The 21,083-nt window shown below is 40.0% G+C and overlaps 1 protein-coding gene across 14 annotated transcripts in view; it reads right to left on the reverse strand.

Moving 5' to 3' along the window:
* The window catches only part of SNX24 (sorting nexin 24), a 171,107-nt gene that overhangs the window by 59,364 nt on the left and 90,660 nt on the right, over positions 1–21,083 (reverse strand). For 10 of the 14 annotated variants that reach the window (XM_055549645.1, XM_055549670.1, XM_055549657.1 and 7 more), the window contains 2 exons: positions 17,927–18,010; positions 401–505 (listed from right to left, as the gene is read on the reverse strand). In XM_055549645.1, coding sequence (XP_055405620.1) covers positions 401–505; positions 17,927–18,010 — 189 coding nt within the window. Of the gene's footprint in view, positions 1–400; positions 506–17,926; positions 18,011–19,710; positions 19,868–21,083 lie in introns of those variants that run through there. The other 4 variants (XM_055549691.1, XM_055549708.1, XM_055549718.1 and 1 more) reach the window with 2 other exon arrangements.

Here is a 21,083-nt window from a genome sequence, read left to right on the forward strand (position 1 = left end):
CTCCAGGGAATCTTCCTGACCCAGGGATCGAACCCGGCTCTCCTGCATTGCAGGCAGATGCTTTACCATCTTAGGCTATGAGGAAGAGACAAATCTTGAAGAGGAAAATTAAAAACAAAAAAGCAATTTGTAGGGTTGAACAGAAAAATAGACATCTTGTAAACTGGTTTTTACTTTTATACTAAATTTTCACTTTCACATAACCATTTTAAAATAGAACCTAATCAAAGATAAAAGAACCAACCAACAACATATTTATAATTTTAAACTTTCCTTTCATTCAGAATGTTTGACTTCTTGATACGGTCTGCATCTCACCCATAAGTTTTGAGAAAAAACATTGAGATATATGATTCTTTTAAGTGACATTATATTAATTGAGGCTCGAAACACATCTTACCTGTAAATATGTTTCCAAACCTTGCCGTCGTTGCTCTAAGACTTTTGGGACCCAGTTCCGAACATGTTTAGAAGGAATTTCTGGAGTTTTAATGCATTTCTTAAGCTATAAAGACAGAAATGAAAACAAACACAGAAAATGTCTTTTGATTATAAAGACATTATTTGCAGGAAAAGCCAATAAAAGAAAGTGAACCACAGTGATGTCCAATAAAAAGAAAGAGTAAAATATATATACACTGAAATTTCATCGACAATTCTTTCTTTAGCTGTCCTAAATATTCATGTTTCAGAACATGAGTTCTCTGTTTTAGTAGTTGTTGTTATTGTTATACATCATCTGGTATAAAAGATTGGAATTTTTTTTTTTCCTGAAAAAGTAAGAGTTCAATAAGTGAATTATAAAGAAAGTATAGAAGTTTATAATTTCCAAAGTCAATGAATACAATAACATTATGGTTGGAAGAAGTACATTTCTGATGAAAGGTCTTTCTACATATTTTTCACAGAAAAAGGCAAAACAAAATGCAACTGCTGATAATCATCATTCCTGGAATGCCATATGAACTAGACCACATCATATGGAGGGTTTCTTTAAAGTTCTACAATAAAAAGAACTTAAAAAAAAAAAAAAAAAGACTGATCCTTCCAATATTCCTAAGCATTAGGTCTAAATTTTGCTCACAAAAACTGAGTAATGGTTCTCAGCTAAAGGGTTCTCTGGCCTTTGTGGGCAGCAGTTTTAAGGGACTATATAAATAAAGGAAAATTCTTTTGGAAGTTGAGTTAGAGCTGCCTGTTGCAGGTTCCTACTACCACATCCTGCTGCTGCTGCTGCTGCTGCTGCTGTGTCGTTTCAGTCGTGTCCGACTCTGTGTGACCCCATAGACGGCAGCCCACCAGGCTCCCCCGTCCCTGGGATTCCCCAGGCAAGAACACTGGAGTGGGTTGCCATTTCCTTCTCCAATGCATGAAAGTGAAAAGTGAAAATGAAGTTGCTCAGTCGTCTCCGACTCTTAGCGACCCCATGGACTGCGGCCCACCAGGCTCCTCCGTCCATGGGATTTTCCAGGCAAGGGTGCTGGAGTGGGGTGCCATTGCCTTCTCCACCACATCCTAAACCTGTGAATATTACCTTATAGGGCCAGCTACTACTGTGTATATCTGATTACATGATATTACCACGGAGAGTTTATCCTAGATTTTACAGGTGGGCTCAGTGTAATCATAAGGCTCCTGATAAGAGGGAGGCAGGAGGACCAGAATCAGAGAATGGAAGATGATACATGACTGGCTTAGGTGACAAAGTAAAGGTCATGAGCCCAGGTGACCTCTGGAAGCTGAAAAGGGAAAGGAATCAATTATCTCCTACAATCCATTCATATCTTAATTTTAACTCAATGAAACTCAATTTGGATCTCTAACCTTGAGAGACATAAGATAATAAATTTGTGTTGTTTAAGTCACTAAGTTTATGCTAACTTCTTACAGCAGCAATGCATAAAAAACTAACACACTGCTTCTAAAGTGGAAATATTTTAATGCTCTAATTTTAAAACTTGGAATCCCTACTAAACTGCTCCTTTACATGAGAAGAAATGGCATAATGACCTCTAAGAAAATATTAATACATACAGCTAAACCCCAGGATCTAAAACTGTAATACAAATTTTTTCTCATTCATAAGCATATATTCACCACTAACCAGTGTAGGCTGAAAGAAAGAATCTTGTACATTTCAAAGATCAGTGCTTCTAGTTCAAAGTGTTAGGCTGAGGCTGTGTTTGCTTCCTCCGTTCACACCCGAAGTGCTGCTAACATACGGTAAAAGTGCTAGCTGCAAACCCAAAGCTATCCTTCTTCTCTTGCTCATCAAACTCCTAAGTTATTGGAAATAATACTGTATTTGGCTAAATTCAGCTTTAATTTCCCACACCCCCTTGCAAAGAGTGGGGGCCAAAGGTAATCAGAAGTCATAAAGAAAAGTTTTCCATAAATACTAAGTGCAGCACACTCAGCTGACTTGCAGCATCTGTCCTATTTCCCCTTTCCTCTTCCTCCCTAGAAGGTGACTGTGACGGCTGGAGCTGCCATGACCATCTGCCAGCATGAAGTGAGAGTTCTGAAGATGGAAGACAGGTGTCCAGGCGACTGAGCAAAAAAAATAGAGTCAGTACCTGAGCACCTCCTGGAGCTGCCACAACAGCCTGACTTGTTTTTTAAGACAAAAAAAAAAAAAAAAAAAAGTCCCCGCACCCTCCTATTTTAAAGTTACTAGCATGTGGACTTTCTGTTTCATAGACCTGGATTTAATCCTGGTAGACATTAAAAAAAGAATGCCAATGGAAATAGGACTCACAAAAACACAGAGAACAGGGCAAGGAGGAAGGAGCAATCACCAAGCAAGAGATTAACAGCTTTGTAAAAGATAGAAAGCAGGAGTATGATGCTAAAGAAAAGGCTGGAGCAGAGGAAGCCCCAGCCCAGACCTCCTTGGGAAGTGGACTGCAAAGGGTCTGGATGTCAGTCTTTTCAGAAGCCTGAGAGGCTGTGTGCTCAGGACTGGCATTAAGAGGAGGAGGGAACAAGAAGCGGGACTGACTATGTCTTAGCCTGTGCCAAAGACCACAGAGATAAACAGCAGCCCAGTGTTATCCCTAAGCATGCACACCCCTATTCTATAAAAAAGGGTCAGTGTCATAGAGAACATACTTGTGGACACAGTGGGGGAAGGAGAGTGTAGGATGAATTGAGAGAGTAGCACTGAAACATATATATTACTGTATGTAAAATAGATAGCCAGTAGGAATTTGTTGTATAACAGAAGGAGCTCAACCTGGTGCTCCGCCATGATCTAGAGGGGTGGGGTGGCAGTCCTAAGGAAATTTCATGAAACATTTGGGTTGAAGAAAGGTGTTTGCCATTCTGGTCATTCTGGTTTTCATGAAGTTCCCAGCCTAGAATCGGCCTCTTTTCCCTCATTCCCTATAATGAAGCCCTTCAGTTGACAAACACCCTACAGAGGGACCAGACTTATGCATTCAAAGTCAAGGAAGCAGTGACAAATACCTAGAATAATTCATCTAACTGGATGGACAATCAAGGATTGCTTTCATAGGACAGCGAGCACTACAGAGGAGAAAGGATAAGAAAAAACAAATGGAGCAACTAATCCCCAAAATTAAAATTCTATTTTAAAATTCTATTTCGTACCTGCAGAGAGATTTGAGAAGATAATGCTTCTATTAAATAGGAACGGTTGCTATGAAAAGGAAATAATCAGAGAAGAATGATTTCAGAAATTAAAGAACATGACAGAGAAATTAATAAATTAAAAGAGGCAGAATATAAAATCATGGAAGTCTCTCAAAGTGTAGAATAAACAAAATGAGAGAAAAAGTAGGTGAAAAGATAAAACACATATAGGATTAATCCAGGGGATTTAATATGAAAGTAATGAAGAATAAAAGACAGTTTCAAAGAAAAAAGTTTTTCTATGACCTAATATATGTCTTCAGATTAAGAACCCACTGCCAGCATAATGTATAAAAAGAATCTACATTTACTGACATTCATCTGTTGAGATTTCAGAATATCAAGGAAAAAGAGAAGACAGAGAGAAAAACATTAGTTGGCAAATAAAGGAAGCAGAGCCACAATGGCGACCACCTTGTCATCAGCAATAATGAACACCTGAACAATGCTTCAAAGATCTAATTTGATATAGATTTCTATAACTAGCGTATCATCAATAAAGTGTGAGAGAAGGTTTACCTGCCCTTCCTTCTTTACACAGAAGTAAACATGCAATTCCAGAAAACTGAGAAATTAAAGCAAGGAAGAGGGAAAATGTTATCAGGACTCATAACTCTGTGCCATCAGCATGGCAAGGGGAAGTCCAAGGGCAGATGTGCACAGCAGGCCTGAGAACTACCTGTCTAGGTTAGAGCAGAAGGTCAGAGCACTTGGACAAGGCAACTGCCCAGAAGAAGGCTGACTCCATGCAAGAGACAGCATGGGTAAGAGGGACAAATTCAAGATCTGTTAAGGTACATTATTCTTTGGTCTATCAGAAAAAAATAAAAAATAAAAGTAAGTACCAGGGAAAACAAAGAGGCCTGAAGAAGGTCATGGAACAGAAGACACCAAGCTCCTCCTCTGTGTTAGAGACACTCTTACCTTTGTGAGGCTTCCCGGAAAGACAAAAAACAAGAAATGAGTTAATAAAGCAGGGTGAAGGCAGACAAGAACAGATGGTGTGTGCACTGGGGGGCAGTTGGGGAAGGGCCTGTGTTAGGTGAGAATGTCTGAGGAGCCATTTGAAGCATGCTGGGAGGGAGACACCAGGAAGGGAACTGGAGAAGGAACGTTCCAGCAGAAACAGAGCAATGGAAAGGGAGGACCAAGGACCAAGCCTGTTGTTCAAAAAGCTGAGGCCGAGAGGCAGCAGAATCAGACAGTGTAGGGCCTTGGAGGTGACGGTGGGAACTGGACTATCATTTCACATGGGAAACACACTGTTTTAAACAAGGGAATGACTTGATACAATTTTTATTTTAAAGAGATTATGCTAGATTCTACGAGCAAGATGGACTGTAGGGGGTGGGATCACAGCAGGCAGATCAGTTAGCAGCTCCTATGGAAGTCCAGGCAAGGACGGTGATGTGGACAATGGTCCTGGCAGTGGAGTGGGGAGAAGCTGAAGGCTGGGAGAGGATGTGGAAAGTGGAGGTGGTTAGAATGACTCCCTGACCTTGACTCTTTTGGGTTTCTGACCTCATCTGGCAGCATCCTGTTTACTAAAAGGTGGTAGAATGCCAGGTTTAGAGTAGGTGGCAGAGAACACTACTTGCCTCCCCAAAGCGATGGTTCTGTAGAACCCTGAAGTTCTACAGAACAGAACTTCTGATTTTCAGCTGAGTACATGACTGCCCAGAATAAAGACTACATCTCCCAATCTCCCTAGAAGCTACATGTAGCTGAATGACTGAATTCTAGACAAAGGCAGGTAACGTTTGTGCAACTTTCAGGAAGTATTCTTTTTTTTTTTTTTTTTTTTTTAAGAAAAAAAGCTTTTAAAAAATGAATTTATTTATTTATGTATTTTTGGCTGTGCTGGTCTTGCTGCTGCCTGGACTTTTCTCTATTGTGGTGAGCAGGGGCTTCTCTCTAGTTGTGATGCACAGGTTTCTCACTGAGGCAGCTTCTCTGGTATGGAGCACAGGCTATAGATTGCACAGGCTTCGGCAGTTGCAGTTCCCAGGCTCTGGAGCACAGGCTCAATTGTTGTGGGGCACAGGCTTAGGTGGTCTGTGGCAGGTGGGATCTTCCTGGATCAGGGATCGAACTTATGTCTCTTGCATTGGCAGGTGGATTCTTTACTACTGAGCCACCAGGGAAGCCCAAAAAGTGTTCTTAAAGGGAAGGACTGTTCCTTCTTTCCTTTCCTTCTTCCTGCTGGCACCCATGTAAGGGCTAGACCCGGAGCAGTCACCTTCTACCATGAGACAGAAGCGATGTGTTGAGAAAAGGAAAGTCATAAAAGCCGGGGTCCCTGAGGATCATGTAACTGTTACATTAGCCCTAGTCATTACGTAAGGGAAAAATAAAGGAGTATGTGTTACGGTAAACATTATTTTGGTTCTAGAGTCACTTGCAGCAAAATCACACATCACATGAGTAAGGATATAGCTGGTACTGTAGGCCGCCTATCCAATATTCACTTCCTCCTCCTCCTCGTAAAACAAAACAAAACACAAACGCTTAGTGACTATGCTAAGCAAAAAATCCTAATTTTCCCGGTTCCTTGGTAATTAGGATTGCCATGTGATGAAGCTGTTAATGAAATGTAGTGTGGGGGGTGTGCTGCTGGCTCAGTGAAGAATCCACGTGATAACACAGGAGACACAGGTGTGACCCATGTGCTGCAGGGACAACTAAGCCTGTGTACAACCACTGAGCCTGTGCCTTAGAGCCTGGGAGCCACGACTACAGAAAGCCCACACAGCACTGAAGACCCAGCACAGCCAAAAATAAATAATCAAAACTAAAAAAGACAATAAGACAAATAAATAGAAATGTAGTGTTAGTCCACTGAGTAGGTCTCTTTTCCTCAAAAAAAGAGAAAAGGCTTTTCTTCCTACCAGAAACATGGAAGTAATGCTGGAGGGATAGCAGCTATGTTGGAACCAGAGGGTGAAAGTCATGTGCTAAGGTGAAGACAGTAAAGCAGAAAGATAAAAGGAGCTTGAAACATGGATATGGTAGAATTGCTACATCAACTTGGACTACCTGCCTTTAGTTTTCTTGCAATATGAGAATTATTAATCTCTTACTTGTTTAAGAAATTTGGTCAAGTTTCTATCATATCCAAGAAAAGATATTCCTAACACAAAGGACAGCATATTAAAAAGCAGAGACATTACTCTGCCAACAAAGGTCCATCTAGTCAAGGCTATGGTTTTTCCAGTGGTCATGTATGGATGTGAAAGTTGGACTATAAAGAAAGCTGAACACCGAAGAATTGATGCTTTTGAACTGTGGTGTTGGAGAAGACTCTTGAGAGTCCCTTGGACTGCAAGGAGATCCAACCAGTCCATCCCAAAGGAGATCAGTCCTGGGTGTTCATTGGAGGGACTGATGTTGAAACTGAAACTCCAATACTTTGGCCACCTGATGCAGAGAGTTGACTCATTGGAAAAGACTCTGATGCTGGGAGGGATTGGGGGCAAGAGGAGAAGGGGACAACAGAGGATGAGATGGCTGGATGGCATCACTGACTCGATGGACGTGAGTCTGAGTGAACTCCGGGAGTTGGTGATGGACAGGCAGGCCTGGGGTGCTGCGGTTCATGAGGTCGCAAAGAGTCGGACACAACTGAGCGACTGAACTGAACACAAAGGAATCAATTGTTCCATTTTTGTGATTTCAAGTCAGTATCCAAGCAGAGATAATGCGTAGGCAGTTGGATATGAGTCTGTAAACTGTGAGGGAGAATATTTGAGTGATACTGGTTCCAAATAGGAAAAGGAGTACATCAAGGCTGTATATTGTCACCCTGCTTATTTAACTTATATGCAGAGTACATCATGAGAAACGCTGGGCTGGAAGAACCACAAGCTGGAATCAAGATTGCCAGGAGAAATATCAATAACCTCAGATATGCAAATGACACCACCCTTACAGCAGAAAGTGAAGAGGAACTAAAAAGCCTCTTGATGGACGTGAGTCTGGGTGAACTCCAGAGTTGGTGATAGACAGGGAGGCCTGGCATGCTCCAGTTCATGGGTCGCAAAGAGTCAGACACAACTGAGTGACTGAACTGAACTGAACTGAGAGCTACAGAGCTAGATGCCATGACATTGGGAATTAGATACAGACAGAGGAAAAGGGCTGTGAGGGGCAGAATCCTGAGAAGCTCCCAAGACCTTGCCTCCTTTTACATGCCTGTAAAATTCCTCCCTTGGATCTGGAGAGGACCAGTAAATGAGGTAAGACAGTCACTCCTCTGACTGGGTTCCACTCCATGAGACCCAGTCCTAGCAGAGGCCTGGCTTGGAAGAAGTGACCTGTGGGAAATAACAGGGACACATGGCTAGGATTTTAGGATGGCCTCGAGGAGCTAAAAACAGTCCCTGGCTAACAGTCAGCAAGAAAAGAAGGGACTTCAGTCCTAAAACCGCAAGGAACTGATTTCCACTCATATGAGGATAGGACAGTAAAGACGACCCTGAGCTGCAGATGAGACCACAGCCTTGGCTGCCTCTGATTTCAGCCCCATGAGACCACAAGCAGAGAATCTGCTTGTGCCCAGATTCCTGATCCATGGGAACTCTGAGGTAACACATTATCTTGTTAAAGATGCTAAGTTTGTGGCCACTATATGCTTCAGTAGAAAACTAATGCAAAGGCCTTGGTCTGAGACACCCAACTCTGAGGGGCAGAGAAAAGAGGCTAGACAAGCAGTGAGGAGGCAGTGAAATGGTAAGCTGAGTTAAGAAAGTGTTTCTAGAAGAGACACGATAAGACTGTGCAGACACTACAAAGTCAGAAACACCAGGAAGCAGGAAGGCAGAGACTCCTCTTCCCAGGAATCATACTGAGAGAGGACAGCAAGGTGGTGAACATAGCAGGGAAGCATGGAGTCAAAGTGGGTTCTATTATGTTCAATGGGAAATATTATAACATATTCATTTATTGATGAGACTGATTCAGTCTGGGTGGGATGAAAGGAATAACTGATGAATATCTGTAAGGGAATAAACATATACCTCATCACTACACTATCTGAGGCATTTCTCAAACAAGAACAAAGCCAAAAAATGCTAATAATCCTGTGGTAATAAGCTTCTTTAGTTTTACTTTAAACATGAAGAAATTTCCTTTAACACAACTGAACCACAACATTTCTTATGTTTCAGAATAGAAAATCAACTCCATTATCTGTCTCTCTCTCTACTTCTTAAAAAAAAAAAAAATCTTGAAGATATAGTACTGAAAAGATTTTCCCTTTTTATTTATGTCAGAAGTACTGAGGAAGCCGATCATCGTAGTTGCCGGGCTCAGTGACAGCATTTGTAAGTGAGTAATGAATGGCTCGAGATGAGGAGAGACAAACCCAAGACAATATGTTTCCAGGAGGGCTCAGCTGCTTACAAGAAAAACACTCTTCTGCAGCTCCATCCGATGATTAACTGTCCAGGCCAGGCTGTGTCCAGACCAACGGCCTTTCTGATCCCCACAGATAGTAACCAGATTCCACGATGCCACAAACACAATCCCCCTCTGCCTGGCAGGACCACTCCCTTCCCTTTTCATACTGTTAAAGGACTTTACACAGAACTTACCCCACAGAGACCTTCCATATGTACACTGGTGATAGCAACCATTTTCCATCAAAAGGAAAAGAAATGCTTTCCCCAAGCACGGGAATAAAATGATGAAAAGGAAAAAAATGTTAGAGAAAGAAGTGGGGAACATTTCATGGTGGGTAGGGGGTGGGCATTCAGTCTTTTACTCCATGTTGTCATCCTATCGTCTCAGGGTTCCCTTGAAGGACAGTTCACAAGGTGCTACACCCCCAGTTTAACCCCATACGGCAGTTTTTTTGGTTCTTCTGAATCATGGACTTTGTTAAATTAAATATGAGAAGGCAATAGTCTACACAAGCCAAAAGTAGGCAGGCACAAGAACTTGTTCATTTAGGAAGGAACCAGCACCAGATTTCCTGGAAACCTTTTTTTTTTTTTTTTTAAGAACTTGAGGTCATTTGTCACTTTTATTTTTTTATTTTATTTTTTTTAATTTAATTTAATTTTATTTTATTTTTAAACTTTACACTATTGTATTGGTTTTGCCAAATATCGAAATGAATCCGTCACAGGTATACATGTGTTCCCCATCCTGAACCCTCCTCCCTCCTCCCTCCCCATACCATCCCTCTGGGTCGTCCAGTGCACTAGCCCCAAGCATCCAGTATCGTGCATTTGTGAATTAAAGGCTGGTTGAGAATGGACAGGAAACATCTGGGAAGGCCACGTGAACTGTGTCTAGCAGTTTGCCAGGCGGGGATGTTTACTCTCCACACCGAGGATTTGGGCCAAGGAAGGCAGAGCTGCTTTCGAGGACCCAACACTGACAGCGCAAACACCCTGGCTGCAGAGGGGCAGAGCCTGGGCTGGGGGGAGCGTGGAGAAGGCTCTTGTCTTACCCTGTCACAGCCTGGGTCTGAGCCGTAAGGAGAGAACCCTACAACTTTTGTTTTAAGATATTATGCTAAGAGGGTACCTTCCCAGGTGGCACAGTGGTAAAGAATCCACCTGCCATGCTGGAGATGTGGGTTCGATCCCTGGGTCAGGAAGATCCCCTGGAGGAGGGCATGGCAACCCACTCCAGTATTCTTGCCTGGGAAATCCCATGGACAGAGGAGCCTGGAGAGCTACAGTCCACGGGGTCACTAAGAGTCGAACACGACTGAGCAACTGAGCACACACATGCATGCTAAGAGTGACCAGAGAAGAACAGGGTGGGGATCTGTTTTGGTTTCAGTGTGGTGTTCGTGCTTTCCCACCCAGGACTAGCAGACCTACAGAACAGGGGCAAGTGTAACCTGGGGTTAAGCGAAAGTGAAAGGAACTTGCTCAGTCGTGTCCGACTCTTCGTGACTCCACGGACTGTAGCCTGACAGGCTCCTCTGTCCGTGGGATTTTCCAGGCAAGAGCGCTGGAGTGGGTTGCCATTTCCTTCCCCAGCTGATCTTTCCGACCCAGGGATTGAACCTGAGTCTCCCGCATTGTAGGCAGACGCTTTACCGTCTGAGCCACCAGGGAAGTGGTTAGACTTATCATAAACTAAACTCCCACAATAAAAACTGTTCTTGTTGACCAAATATTTCTCCAATAATTCATAAAAATGCATAATGTTCTCCAAATATCTCATTTGCCAAATACTTAGTTAATGCCTAATATGTGCCCAACACTAACAGTGAGGAATATACAAAAGACATGGTTCCTATTTTTATTTATTCATTCATTTTGTTCCTTCTAGTTTTCTTTGAGATTTTAGTGACATATAACACTACGTAAGTTTAAGGTGTACAGTACAATGATTTTACTTACATACATCATGAAATGGTTGCCACAATAAGTTCAGTGACTATCTATCATCTCATATAGATATAAAATTAAAGAAATAAAAAAATATTTTTCCTTGTGATGGAACTCTTAGGATTTAATCTTTTAACAATGTTCATATATAATGTAAGCTGTGTTGATTATATTTATCATAATGTACATTATATCCCTAGTACTTATTTATTTTATAACTGGAAGTTTGTTTCTTTTGACTACCTTAATCCAATTCTATTTCCCCCAACACACTCCCTGACCTTGCACCCACCCCCACCTCTGGTAACCACAAATTTGACTTCTTTTCTATGAGTTTGTTTTTGAAGTATAATTCAGCTACAAACACTATGTTAGTTCCTAGTACTGACTGGATATTTCTATGCAATATAAAATGATCACCTGGATAGTCTAGTTAAGGACACAGTTCTTAGTTTTTAAAAATGTATCTTTTAGTTAGATAAAACTTAGGGATAACTAAATTTTAATTGGGACATCCCTGGTGGCTCAGATAGTAAAGAATCTGTTTGCACTGCAGGAGACCTGGGTTCAATCCCTGAGTCAGAGAGATCTCCTGGAGAAAGGAATGGCTACTCATTCCAGTATTCCTTCCTGGAGAATTCCATGGACAGAGGATCCTGGTAGGTTGTAGTCCATGGGGTCAGAAAGAATCAGATATGACTGAGTGACTAACACAACAAAAAACTTTAAATTATCTCATAGCCGTTTTTAATTTAAGTAGAAATCTCTATTCTAAAAGGGAAAGAAGTTCCAAGGACAGAGAGATTCAGGAATAAAAGAAACTCACCTTGAAGAAGAACCTGAAATGTTTCAGTTTTATTTAAACAGATGAGAACACAGAGGGAAAGCAGTATGGCAAAATCAGAGAGGCAGTGATCTTCATATACTGTGTTGATGGGGAAGACTGGCTTGGCTGCGACTACCATTTTCTTAGGAGAAGCAGTGAGCAATACAGCTGGCCAGTAAAGGGGTATATGGTAGATAGAATCCTGGTCTTCCCAAAGATGTCCATGTCCTAATCCTTAGAACCTCTAAATATATTACCTTACAGGTGTGATTAAAACAAGTACTTACAGATGGGAAGATTGGGCTTCCCTGATGGCTCAGCAGGTAAAGAATCTACCTGCCAATGCAGGAGATGCAGGCTCAACCCCTGGGTCAGGAAGATTCCCCAGAGAAGGGAATGGCTACCCACTCCAGTATTCTTGCCTGGACAGTCCCATGGACAGAGGAGCCTGGAGGGCTACAGTCCATGGGGTCGCAAAGAGTCAGACACAACTGGGCAACCAAGCACATCCAGGTAGCCCCAATGTAATCTCAAGGGGGAGGCAGAAGTGTCTAGGTCAGAGAGAGGGGATGTGATGACAGGAAATGTGACAATGGAAACAGAAGATGTGCTTTCTGACTTTGAAGACAGAAGAAGGCCATGAAAAGTGACAGCCTCTAGAAGCTGGAAAAAGCAAGGAAACGGATTCTCTTCTAGAGCCCCTCAGAACGAACATACCCCTACTGACACATTCAAAGTGAAATAACAAATGTCTTAAGCCACTAAGTTTGTGATGATTTGGTACAACAGCAACAGAAAACTAACGCACAGTTTAAGATTTCTGGTTTTGAAAGTCAACGTGCGTTTCATCGAGTTGGTAGATAGTACAGGCACATTTCAATGTTTTTGAGCTAAAAAATGAAGATGAAAATAGTGCTTTAGGAAGATTATCTGTACCAGAGGATGAATAAAAGGAAAAGGATCTGAAACAGTTAAAGAAATACATGAAGTAACAAGACACTGAATTGAGATGATAAGAGCAGAAAATGAAAAATTAAATGGCACATATTATAGAAGTTTGGAAGAATGAATCAATAGGCTTGTTGACACTCTGGAAATGAAAGAGAAGAGAAAGGTAGGAAAGACTTTCAAGGTTTCAGACCTTGTGGCTTCAGTGTGTGTGATGGGGGTAATATAGGGAGGGTTATGTCTAAGAGATGCCTTTAAAAACGGAGCCACACAATAGGAATTCTCAAGCTTCATTGAGCATGAAGGTCATCTGGGATGCTGGTTTAACATGCAGATTTCTGGGCTCCATCACAGAGATTCAATTCAGCATGCCTGGTGGTGCCCAGGAATCTGCAATTTAATAAACATTTGTTTGGATTCAAGTCATCCAAAATTCATAGTTTAAAAAAATAACCAATCAAGAAAAATTAAAAGAAAGGGAAATCGAATTCTTCCAGAGTGCTGGAAGAAAAACCAATCTTACATAAAATCTGAAAGAGCAAAAATAGACATATATTTGAGATCATAAAAATGTTAAACTTTTATAATTTAAAACATTATAGCCAAAATAAAAAAGTCCATAGTGAAAAGTAGTTTCATCAAGTGACTAATATTTTATTAATAGGCTATGCAAATTAACAAGCAAAAACAATGGAGGCCCTAGCGGATAAATGGGTAAGCACATAAATGGAATTCCAAAAAGAGGGACTACAATCATAAATGTAAGAAATACCAATTAAAACAGCAACAAGGCAACACACATTGCTTGCTAAGTAAACAAATACCATGGTGGGGGGAGCTAATATTCAAAGCGGATGAGGTAAGTTCATGCTTGCTGGTTGCATTATAAACCAGCTAAAATCATTTTGTAAAAAAATAATTTGGCAATACATAACCAAAGCTGTAAAAATAGTCATACTCTTTGACAGAGAATGCTCCTTTTTGTAATCTAGCTTGAAATCGTCTTGGATATGGGAGGAAAAAAAAACTATATGTAATGAAGAATATCAATCATCAGAAGTTGACCGTGTGATGCACATGATTTCATTTAGTCTGTAAAACAATCCTATGCAGTTAGCACTTTCATTGTTCCCATATTAAAACTAGGGAAATGGAGGCACTCAACTTGCTCCAAGATAAAGGCAGGTTCAGAAACATTCTGCCACCAGAAATTCTACACTTAGTTTTTATACCATATTATCACCATGGGGGAATCCTGCAACACAGTAGCATTTGTTCCATTAGAAAATGCAAGAAATTGGGAACGGTAAGGAGATTCCTTAAAAAACTAGGAATAAAACTACCATATGACCCAGTAATCCCAATACTGGGCATATACCCTGAGGAAGCCATAACTGAAAAAGACACGTGTACCTCAAAGTTCACTGCAGCACTATGTACAATAGCTAGGACTTGTAAGCAACCCAGATGTCCACTGACAGATGAATGCATACAGAAGTTGTGGTATATATACACAATGGAATATTACTCAGCTATAGAAAGGAATGCGTTTGAGTTGGTTCTAATGAGATGGATGAACCTAGAGCCTATTACACAAAGTGAAGTTAGAGAAAGACAAATATCATATATTAATGCATACACAAGGAATCTAGAAAGATGGTACTGATGACCCTATTTACAGGGCAGCAATGGAGATGCAGACATACAGAACAGACTCTTGGAGACAGTGGGGTTGGGAGAGGTGGGATAATTCGCGAGAATAGCATTTAAACACATTCATAACTATATGTAAAGTAGATAGCTAGTGGGAATTTGCTGTGTGACACAGAGAACCCAGAGCTGGTGCTCTGTAACAAGCTAGAGGGGTGGGAGGGGAATAAGGTGGGAGGGAGGTTCCAGAGGGAGGGGACATATGTATACCTATGGGTGATTCATGCTGATGAATGGCAGAAGCCAACACAATAAAGTAAATAATTATCCTCCAAATAAAAATAAAATAAAATTTAAAAAACTGCAAAACAAGGAAGAAAGGAAAACAGTAATTATAGCAGCACAGTAGAAATATATGTGAGTAACAATGGGTTATTTCCCCCACCTCCAAACTTTCTGCAAGACTTAGCTTTATTATCTAAAAAAACTCAGCTTACTTGACGGGAGGAAAATAAAGCACATAGGAAAGGAAAAAAAAACAAAAAAAACCTCCTGACTTTTTCTAACAATTAGAAAGAAATCCTAAGAAAATGTAGAGGATGAGAATGTTTTGAGAGAAGGATAATAATAATTATACAAAACTATGAGCTTGAGAGAAGTATAATAATAATCTTCAGATAATTAGATAAACTGTCAAATGAGTAATGGTTTTAGTTTGGCTCTAAGTGGGCCTGACAGTAAGCCAGGAGGCATTGTTGTGTGTTTGTGGTAAATGGATATGAACCGTGCATCTATTATTTTAAAGGTACAAAGCACTAATTAATAGTTTGTATATGATTTTAGAATTAATTTGGGAACATTGGCTAAAAACTTTTAATAAGTGAGAAATACAAAGTACAGTCTAAGAGTAACCAGGACACTGGCAACAGAGCAAACTGCACCCATTGCAGAAATAATTGAATGTTCAAAAAAAAAAATAATAATTGATTTAAAGAGAAAATATTTTATGTAAAAACAGAACATTCAAAGCACACAACAAAATTCAGACATGGAAACCGGAGTACCAAAATTCTAATAAAAGGATAAAATTGTACAACATAGCAGCAATAATCGGTAAAGCTTGTGTATTCTGATTAAATTTTTGCCCATGTCAATCCTCAACAAACAACTTTACAGTCAGGATTACAGATTTCTATTTATTTTTACACCCTGTCTTTATTTACACTTCATTGCTTTTTAGTTACTTTTTTGCCAAATCTAATACAATTAAAATGGGACAAATAAAGAGGACTTCTAACAGCCACTTTCTGCTCTATAATACATACGATTCAGTGTCTCCCCACTAAAAAACTCTGCCACACAATGTTATTTTTTTCTCCAAATCCCTGTAATCACGTTTTAATGAGGCTGCTAAAAACTGGCAAAATTGAGAGATTTGAGAATTTCTATTTTCTCTTAATTCTAATCGCCTTGATGATATAATTTCAAGAATAGCTCAAATTATTAACAGAACTACAGAAGTTGAGAGAAGCATCCTAGGAAATCTAGGAATTTTTTTCTGACTCTGAGAATCTAAGACCTTGCCTATAATCACTGGGGAGAGGGTCCTCTTCTGTAGAAGAAAATAAATCGTAATAGAGAAGAGAGCATGAGCGACCCTCCACTGATAAGCAGCATGGGCAGCCTCTTGCTCAGGGTGGGCCTAATTGGCAGTCACCCAGCTGTGCCTCGTGTGAAGTTGGCCCCCAAGTATCTTGGGGGACAGCTGGGCTGTGCTGGGGTCACGGAGACCTGGCAGGGTAGGAAGGAGGCTTGCATGTGACAGGCTGCCGAGTCCAGACTACTGCATCAGAGGCTGGGGAGGGGGAGGAGTTCAGGTTTTAATTTCATTGTATGGACAGATTTCATAAGGTCCCCAGCATAAATCTCTCTAGAATCTGTTTCTTCAATAAACAAGCAAACAAAACCAGAATTCCTTGAGAAGGAAGTGAAGCCCAGACTCCACGTTTGTTTCTCTGTGAGGCCCTTGGGTGGGGGGAGCTTTTTGTAAAGTCGGCTGGCAATGCCCAGCCTAACTCTGTGCTTCACCTGTGTTGTTTCAGGCGGAAGTAAACCTGGATATAACACAACTGTAAGTAGAAAATTCAGTGTTAATTATCCCTTGCTATCCTAATGGAAAAGTGTACAGATAACTGATAGCTCCTCAAACAAGGAGGGAAAGAGGCTTACTCACTTCCCAGTATCATCTGTTTCAAGTTTTTACTCAATACTCTGATTATAAAATAAAAATTTTAAGTTTTAAAAATGCTACAAAAGAAATGCTACACAGCTTTTAATACAGAGTAAGCCCACTACCATATCATTCACACACTGATATTTCCCAGAAAAATTTAAGTTGTCCTTAATGAAATTAAAAGCATAGATTAAATATGATAAAATATATAATAAAATATAATATATAATAAAATATAATTATATATATAATATATAATAAATATATAATAAAAATATATAAAATAAAATAAAAATATATAAAAATATAATAAAATAAATAAAAGAATAGATTATTTCTGAACATACTATCTTTCCATCCAGCTTTTTTCCCCCCATCTAAGTTCTTACCTTGAAGAAATTGAACTGTGCCACATATGTTATATATGTGTATGTATATAATAATACATATGCATATACAGGAAGTATATATACACACATACATATATACATATACAAAGATATGAATATGTATATATGAAAGAAAAATGCTAAAACTGTGTTAACTCATATGTGGTGATTTCCTGGGCAATTTCATGAGATATTTCTAGTTATTAAGGTATTTTAACACTTTAATAATAATTTATAACCTGTGAAATATTAAAATTTGATAGAAAAAAAGAAGTATTCTCACTTCTACGTTTCACTGACCATTTTTCCAAAACCTCAGCTATTCCTTTTGCATTCCTATTTCTTTTCTCAAAGACTTTAACAAAATGGTTCTGAGAACTGAAAAAGCAGTCTTGTAATATGGCCTTGATAATTCAAAAGAAAGCCTTGAGCCCACTTCACATGATCCCCAAACAGTCCTTGAATACAGGAGACATAGATGTCATCTTTTTCAGATATATTTGAGTATAAGTTGATTTTGATAAATTTATTTCTGTAAAATAATCATTTGACTCCCCTCCGTTTTTGTAAAGCTTTAAGTATATTTTATGGATAAAATAGGATCTGAGTCTTATTCTTTCTGAACCTACAACACCCAGCATAGTACACTCCAGTTTGCCATTACACATCTATTTATGCAAAAGATCTTAATGGAAAATCCACCTATTCAGAAAGCATACCTTTGAAAGGACTGAACAATTCATTTTAAAAAGAAACTTACTTCATGATAAAAGAAATTATACTGTTCTCAGAACTGTTAAAGCTCTAAGGAACCACAGAAAGCAGTCTTAATGTTATACCATCTGCCCTGTAGAAAAGAGCTGGGGGGAAAAGTTACCTTTTTGTGCAGGGCATGAAATTCGCTGTACCTTTTTTCAACAAAATGTTTTCTTCCATTCATTAGAACTTCTATCTTAAACACCTAAAGGAAAAAAATAAAAAAAGATTAATTCCACCAGTTCCAAACCCTCAGTTGTCTGATGTGGTAAGTTTGTGACCATGATATATTTCATCCCTTTAATTACAGTAGCTGATCCCCCAAAACCCTGAAGGCTCAGGAGACCCTGGCCCAACAGCACTGATTAATGAGCCCTGGAGCCAAATGCTCACCAACAAATGACAGCAACCCCGCAAACGTGTTTAAAAATAGCGGCAACTTAAATGCCTTAAAATGCTCCTTAACTTTTTAACCAGAGAACACTCGTCTCCTAAAATTATTTCACTAAATGCATAGGATGGCATCAAAATACAAGTGTGATGCCACAGAAACAGTCTGCTAGAAATCACAGCCCATTATGGGTGTTTCAATGACGGCAGTGCTGTGTCATCTTTAAGACAACCAAGCAAACAGTAGTACATTTTAGGTTAATTTCTTTCTAACCTGCATATTCATCTCCAGTCTCAGCTGGGCTTATTCTGCTGCTTGCAAAATGGGGAAAATGTAGTAAAGGTTCGTTTTCCCTGCATGATACGAATGACAGCTTGTGCTCCCACCTTCAGGAGGTTGAAAGGCCAGACGAAAAGGCTCTCTGGGTGCACTAATTAGTAAGCACTAACATGACACTTTCTTGATTCTTAGGTCATGGGTCAAGACTGGGGACAAGGGATGAGGAATATGGTGAAATGCTCTTGAGAACACAACACTGAGGTAGGCAGGGGAAGGATGCTCGGCAGGAGCTGAAGAGCAGATGCTCTGTATTTCCAAGAGTTTGTCTTTGGTTCTGTCTGCTTTGCTGAGGTTTCTGTCATCACCAAGATGAAGGAGAATTGTTCCATGACCTAGTAAGCCTGGTTTCCCATTTCAATTGCCCTTCTGAAGGAAACAAAACTAAAGTTGAGGTCATGTGACATTAAAGAGTGTTAAACACATTCTGCTAACCCTAAAAAGAACTATTTAAGTGTATGAGATACAAGATCACACTCCTTCATTATGAAAATACCCTCTATGGCTCTAAATTTCTGCCTTACATGTAAATATGACTGTTTTGGAAAGCCAGAAATTATGTCATCAAACAAAATGTGTTCATATTTTTGTACTTCTTCCAATTAGAAACAAAATCTTCTGTTCCATGACTCAGTTTAAGAAACCTGCTTTTATTAAATAAGTGTTCAATTTTTATCAATTTAACCAACTGTTTTTTTTTTTCCTCAAGAAATCCCTCTAAAAAATACTTTTTCTTTGGTGAGTTAGTGAAAATATTTTCTTCAAAAAACATATGCATATGCTTCAGACTCTGAGACACATATACATTATTTTTTAGAAAAAAAATTTGTTTACTAGTTCACTAAAATAAATCCATCTTCTTCAAAGACCCTTCAAAGCCAGGAATACAATGAGAAAATCACCCTGGGAAATGCAAACAAAAGAAGCACAGCTTCAACTCAGGGGCTTGGTTAATAGAAATCAGAGTCTCCTTTTTAGTGTCAGGTCTCAGACTTAAATCAGGACAATGTGGGAGCAATGAAAGTACTTTCCATCTGCGGAGCCGTATGAAATAGACGAAGTTACGTTCTGAGTTCAGTTACTTGAGGCTTCATCACAAAAACCACCACTTTAATTGGCACATTTGCTGAAGAACCCATAGAAGGAGAAAGTTGAAGACTCAGAAAGGTTCAGCTTACTAGGTTGCCCCTCAGGTGCTCCCTCCTGAAGGCCACAGATAAGACACATTACACAGCAGCTGCCTCATGGAATGTCACCCCTTCTATCGACCAGATGGCTTCATTACCAAGTTCCACAGTTACTTCACACAATCACTAATTTTCACTTTGGTGGGGAGGGGCTGGGGTGTACGAACACACATAGACACACAGAGAAAAGTATGTGATAAATTTTAATTCCAATATTATTATTAGGTTGCTATTTTTTAAATGCACAATATACCTAATACTGTTAAGACGTTTTTCTTTTAAATGGGAAAACACCTTGGAAAGGAAGTTTCTTAATCAGAATTTCCATGACAATATTAATCAAGAAATGGAGTCCATTTAATAAATCTTATGTTCCTAAATTCCATAGCAGACTTATTTTTTTTCTTAATAGTTTCTGACACACGTTGTCCCTGCTGCCAGGAAAACATTTTCCCTCTTGCCTTTCCTGGCAAACTCCTAGTAGCTGTTATCTAGCTCTAAGGTAGGGGCAGCACAGATGATGTTTGGAATGAATGCACGGTATCTGGCATTCGTTCCTTCAGTTATTTAACAGATATTTACTGAAGGACTCCAATGTGCCCAGGAGTCGTTTGAGGCTCCGCGGATTCAGCAGAGAACAAGACAAACAAGAGCCCAGACTTCACGGAGCACACCTCCTTTATAGGATCCAGTGAGGAAGGCAGATCATAAACAGATAAAAAAACACGGTGAAGTTGAGAAACAAAAGTGCAGTGAAGAATACAGCAGGGTAACACAGAGCTGGACAAGGGTTCTGTTTTAGACACTGTGGTAGAAGAGGTCTCTCTGAACACAGAGGCAGTGAGGGGTACAAAATCTGACAGGAAATACCAGGATAAAGTGTATGCAGGAGTTGAATGTGGCTGCCTCTGGAATTTCAGACTGGGTGGATGAGGATTTTTGTTTGTGTTCCTCCCCACTCCACCCCATATTTAAGGTCCAGAGAAGGAGAGTCCAGAGGAGAAACAATTATACAATTGGACAAAATAAGTGGGAGAACTGGCTCTTAAGACATTGGACATGAGGAAATGAAGGACACCGAGAGATAGGAAACAGTGATTCCTAAGATTACCCCTAGGATTACCACAAGGTGGCCTGAATTAGGGACAGGGAGGAGAGAGTGGCAGGAAGCCATGGCGGTTTCCAGGGCGCAGTTCTGGAGAGGAGTGAGCCACAGATGAAGGGAATTTCTGTGACTTGCCAGAGGTCTCCCTCCAGCATTCAGCTGAATCCTCATCAGCACATGAGGCTGAGCAGACTACCCAAGGACAGGAAGAGATTAGAGATCCCGGTGCTCAGAGCTCACAGACACCGGGGCACAGTTC

This window comes from Bubalus kerabau, chromosome 1, assembly GCF_029407905.1.
Source record: "Bubalus kerabau isolate K-KA32 ecotype Philippines breed swamp buffalo chromosome 1, PCC_UOA_SB_1v2, whole genome shotgun sequence".
NCBI lineage: Eukaryota > Metazoa > Chordata > Mammalia > Artiodactyla > Bovidae > Bubalus > Bubalus kerabau.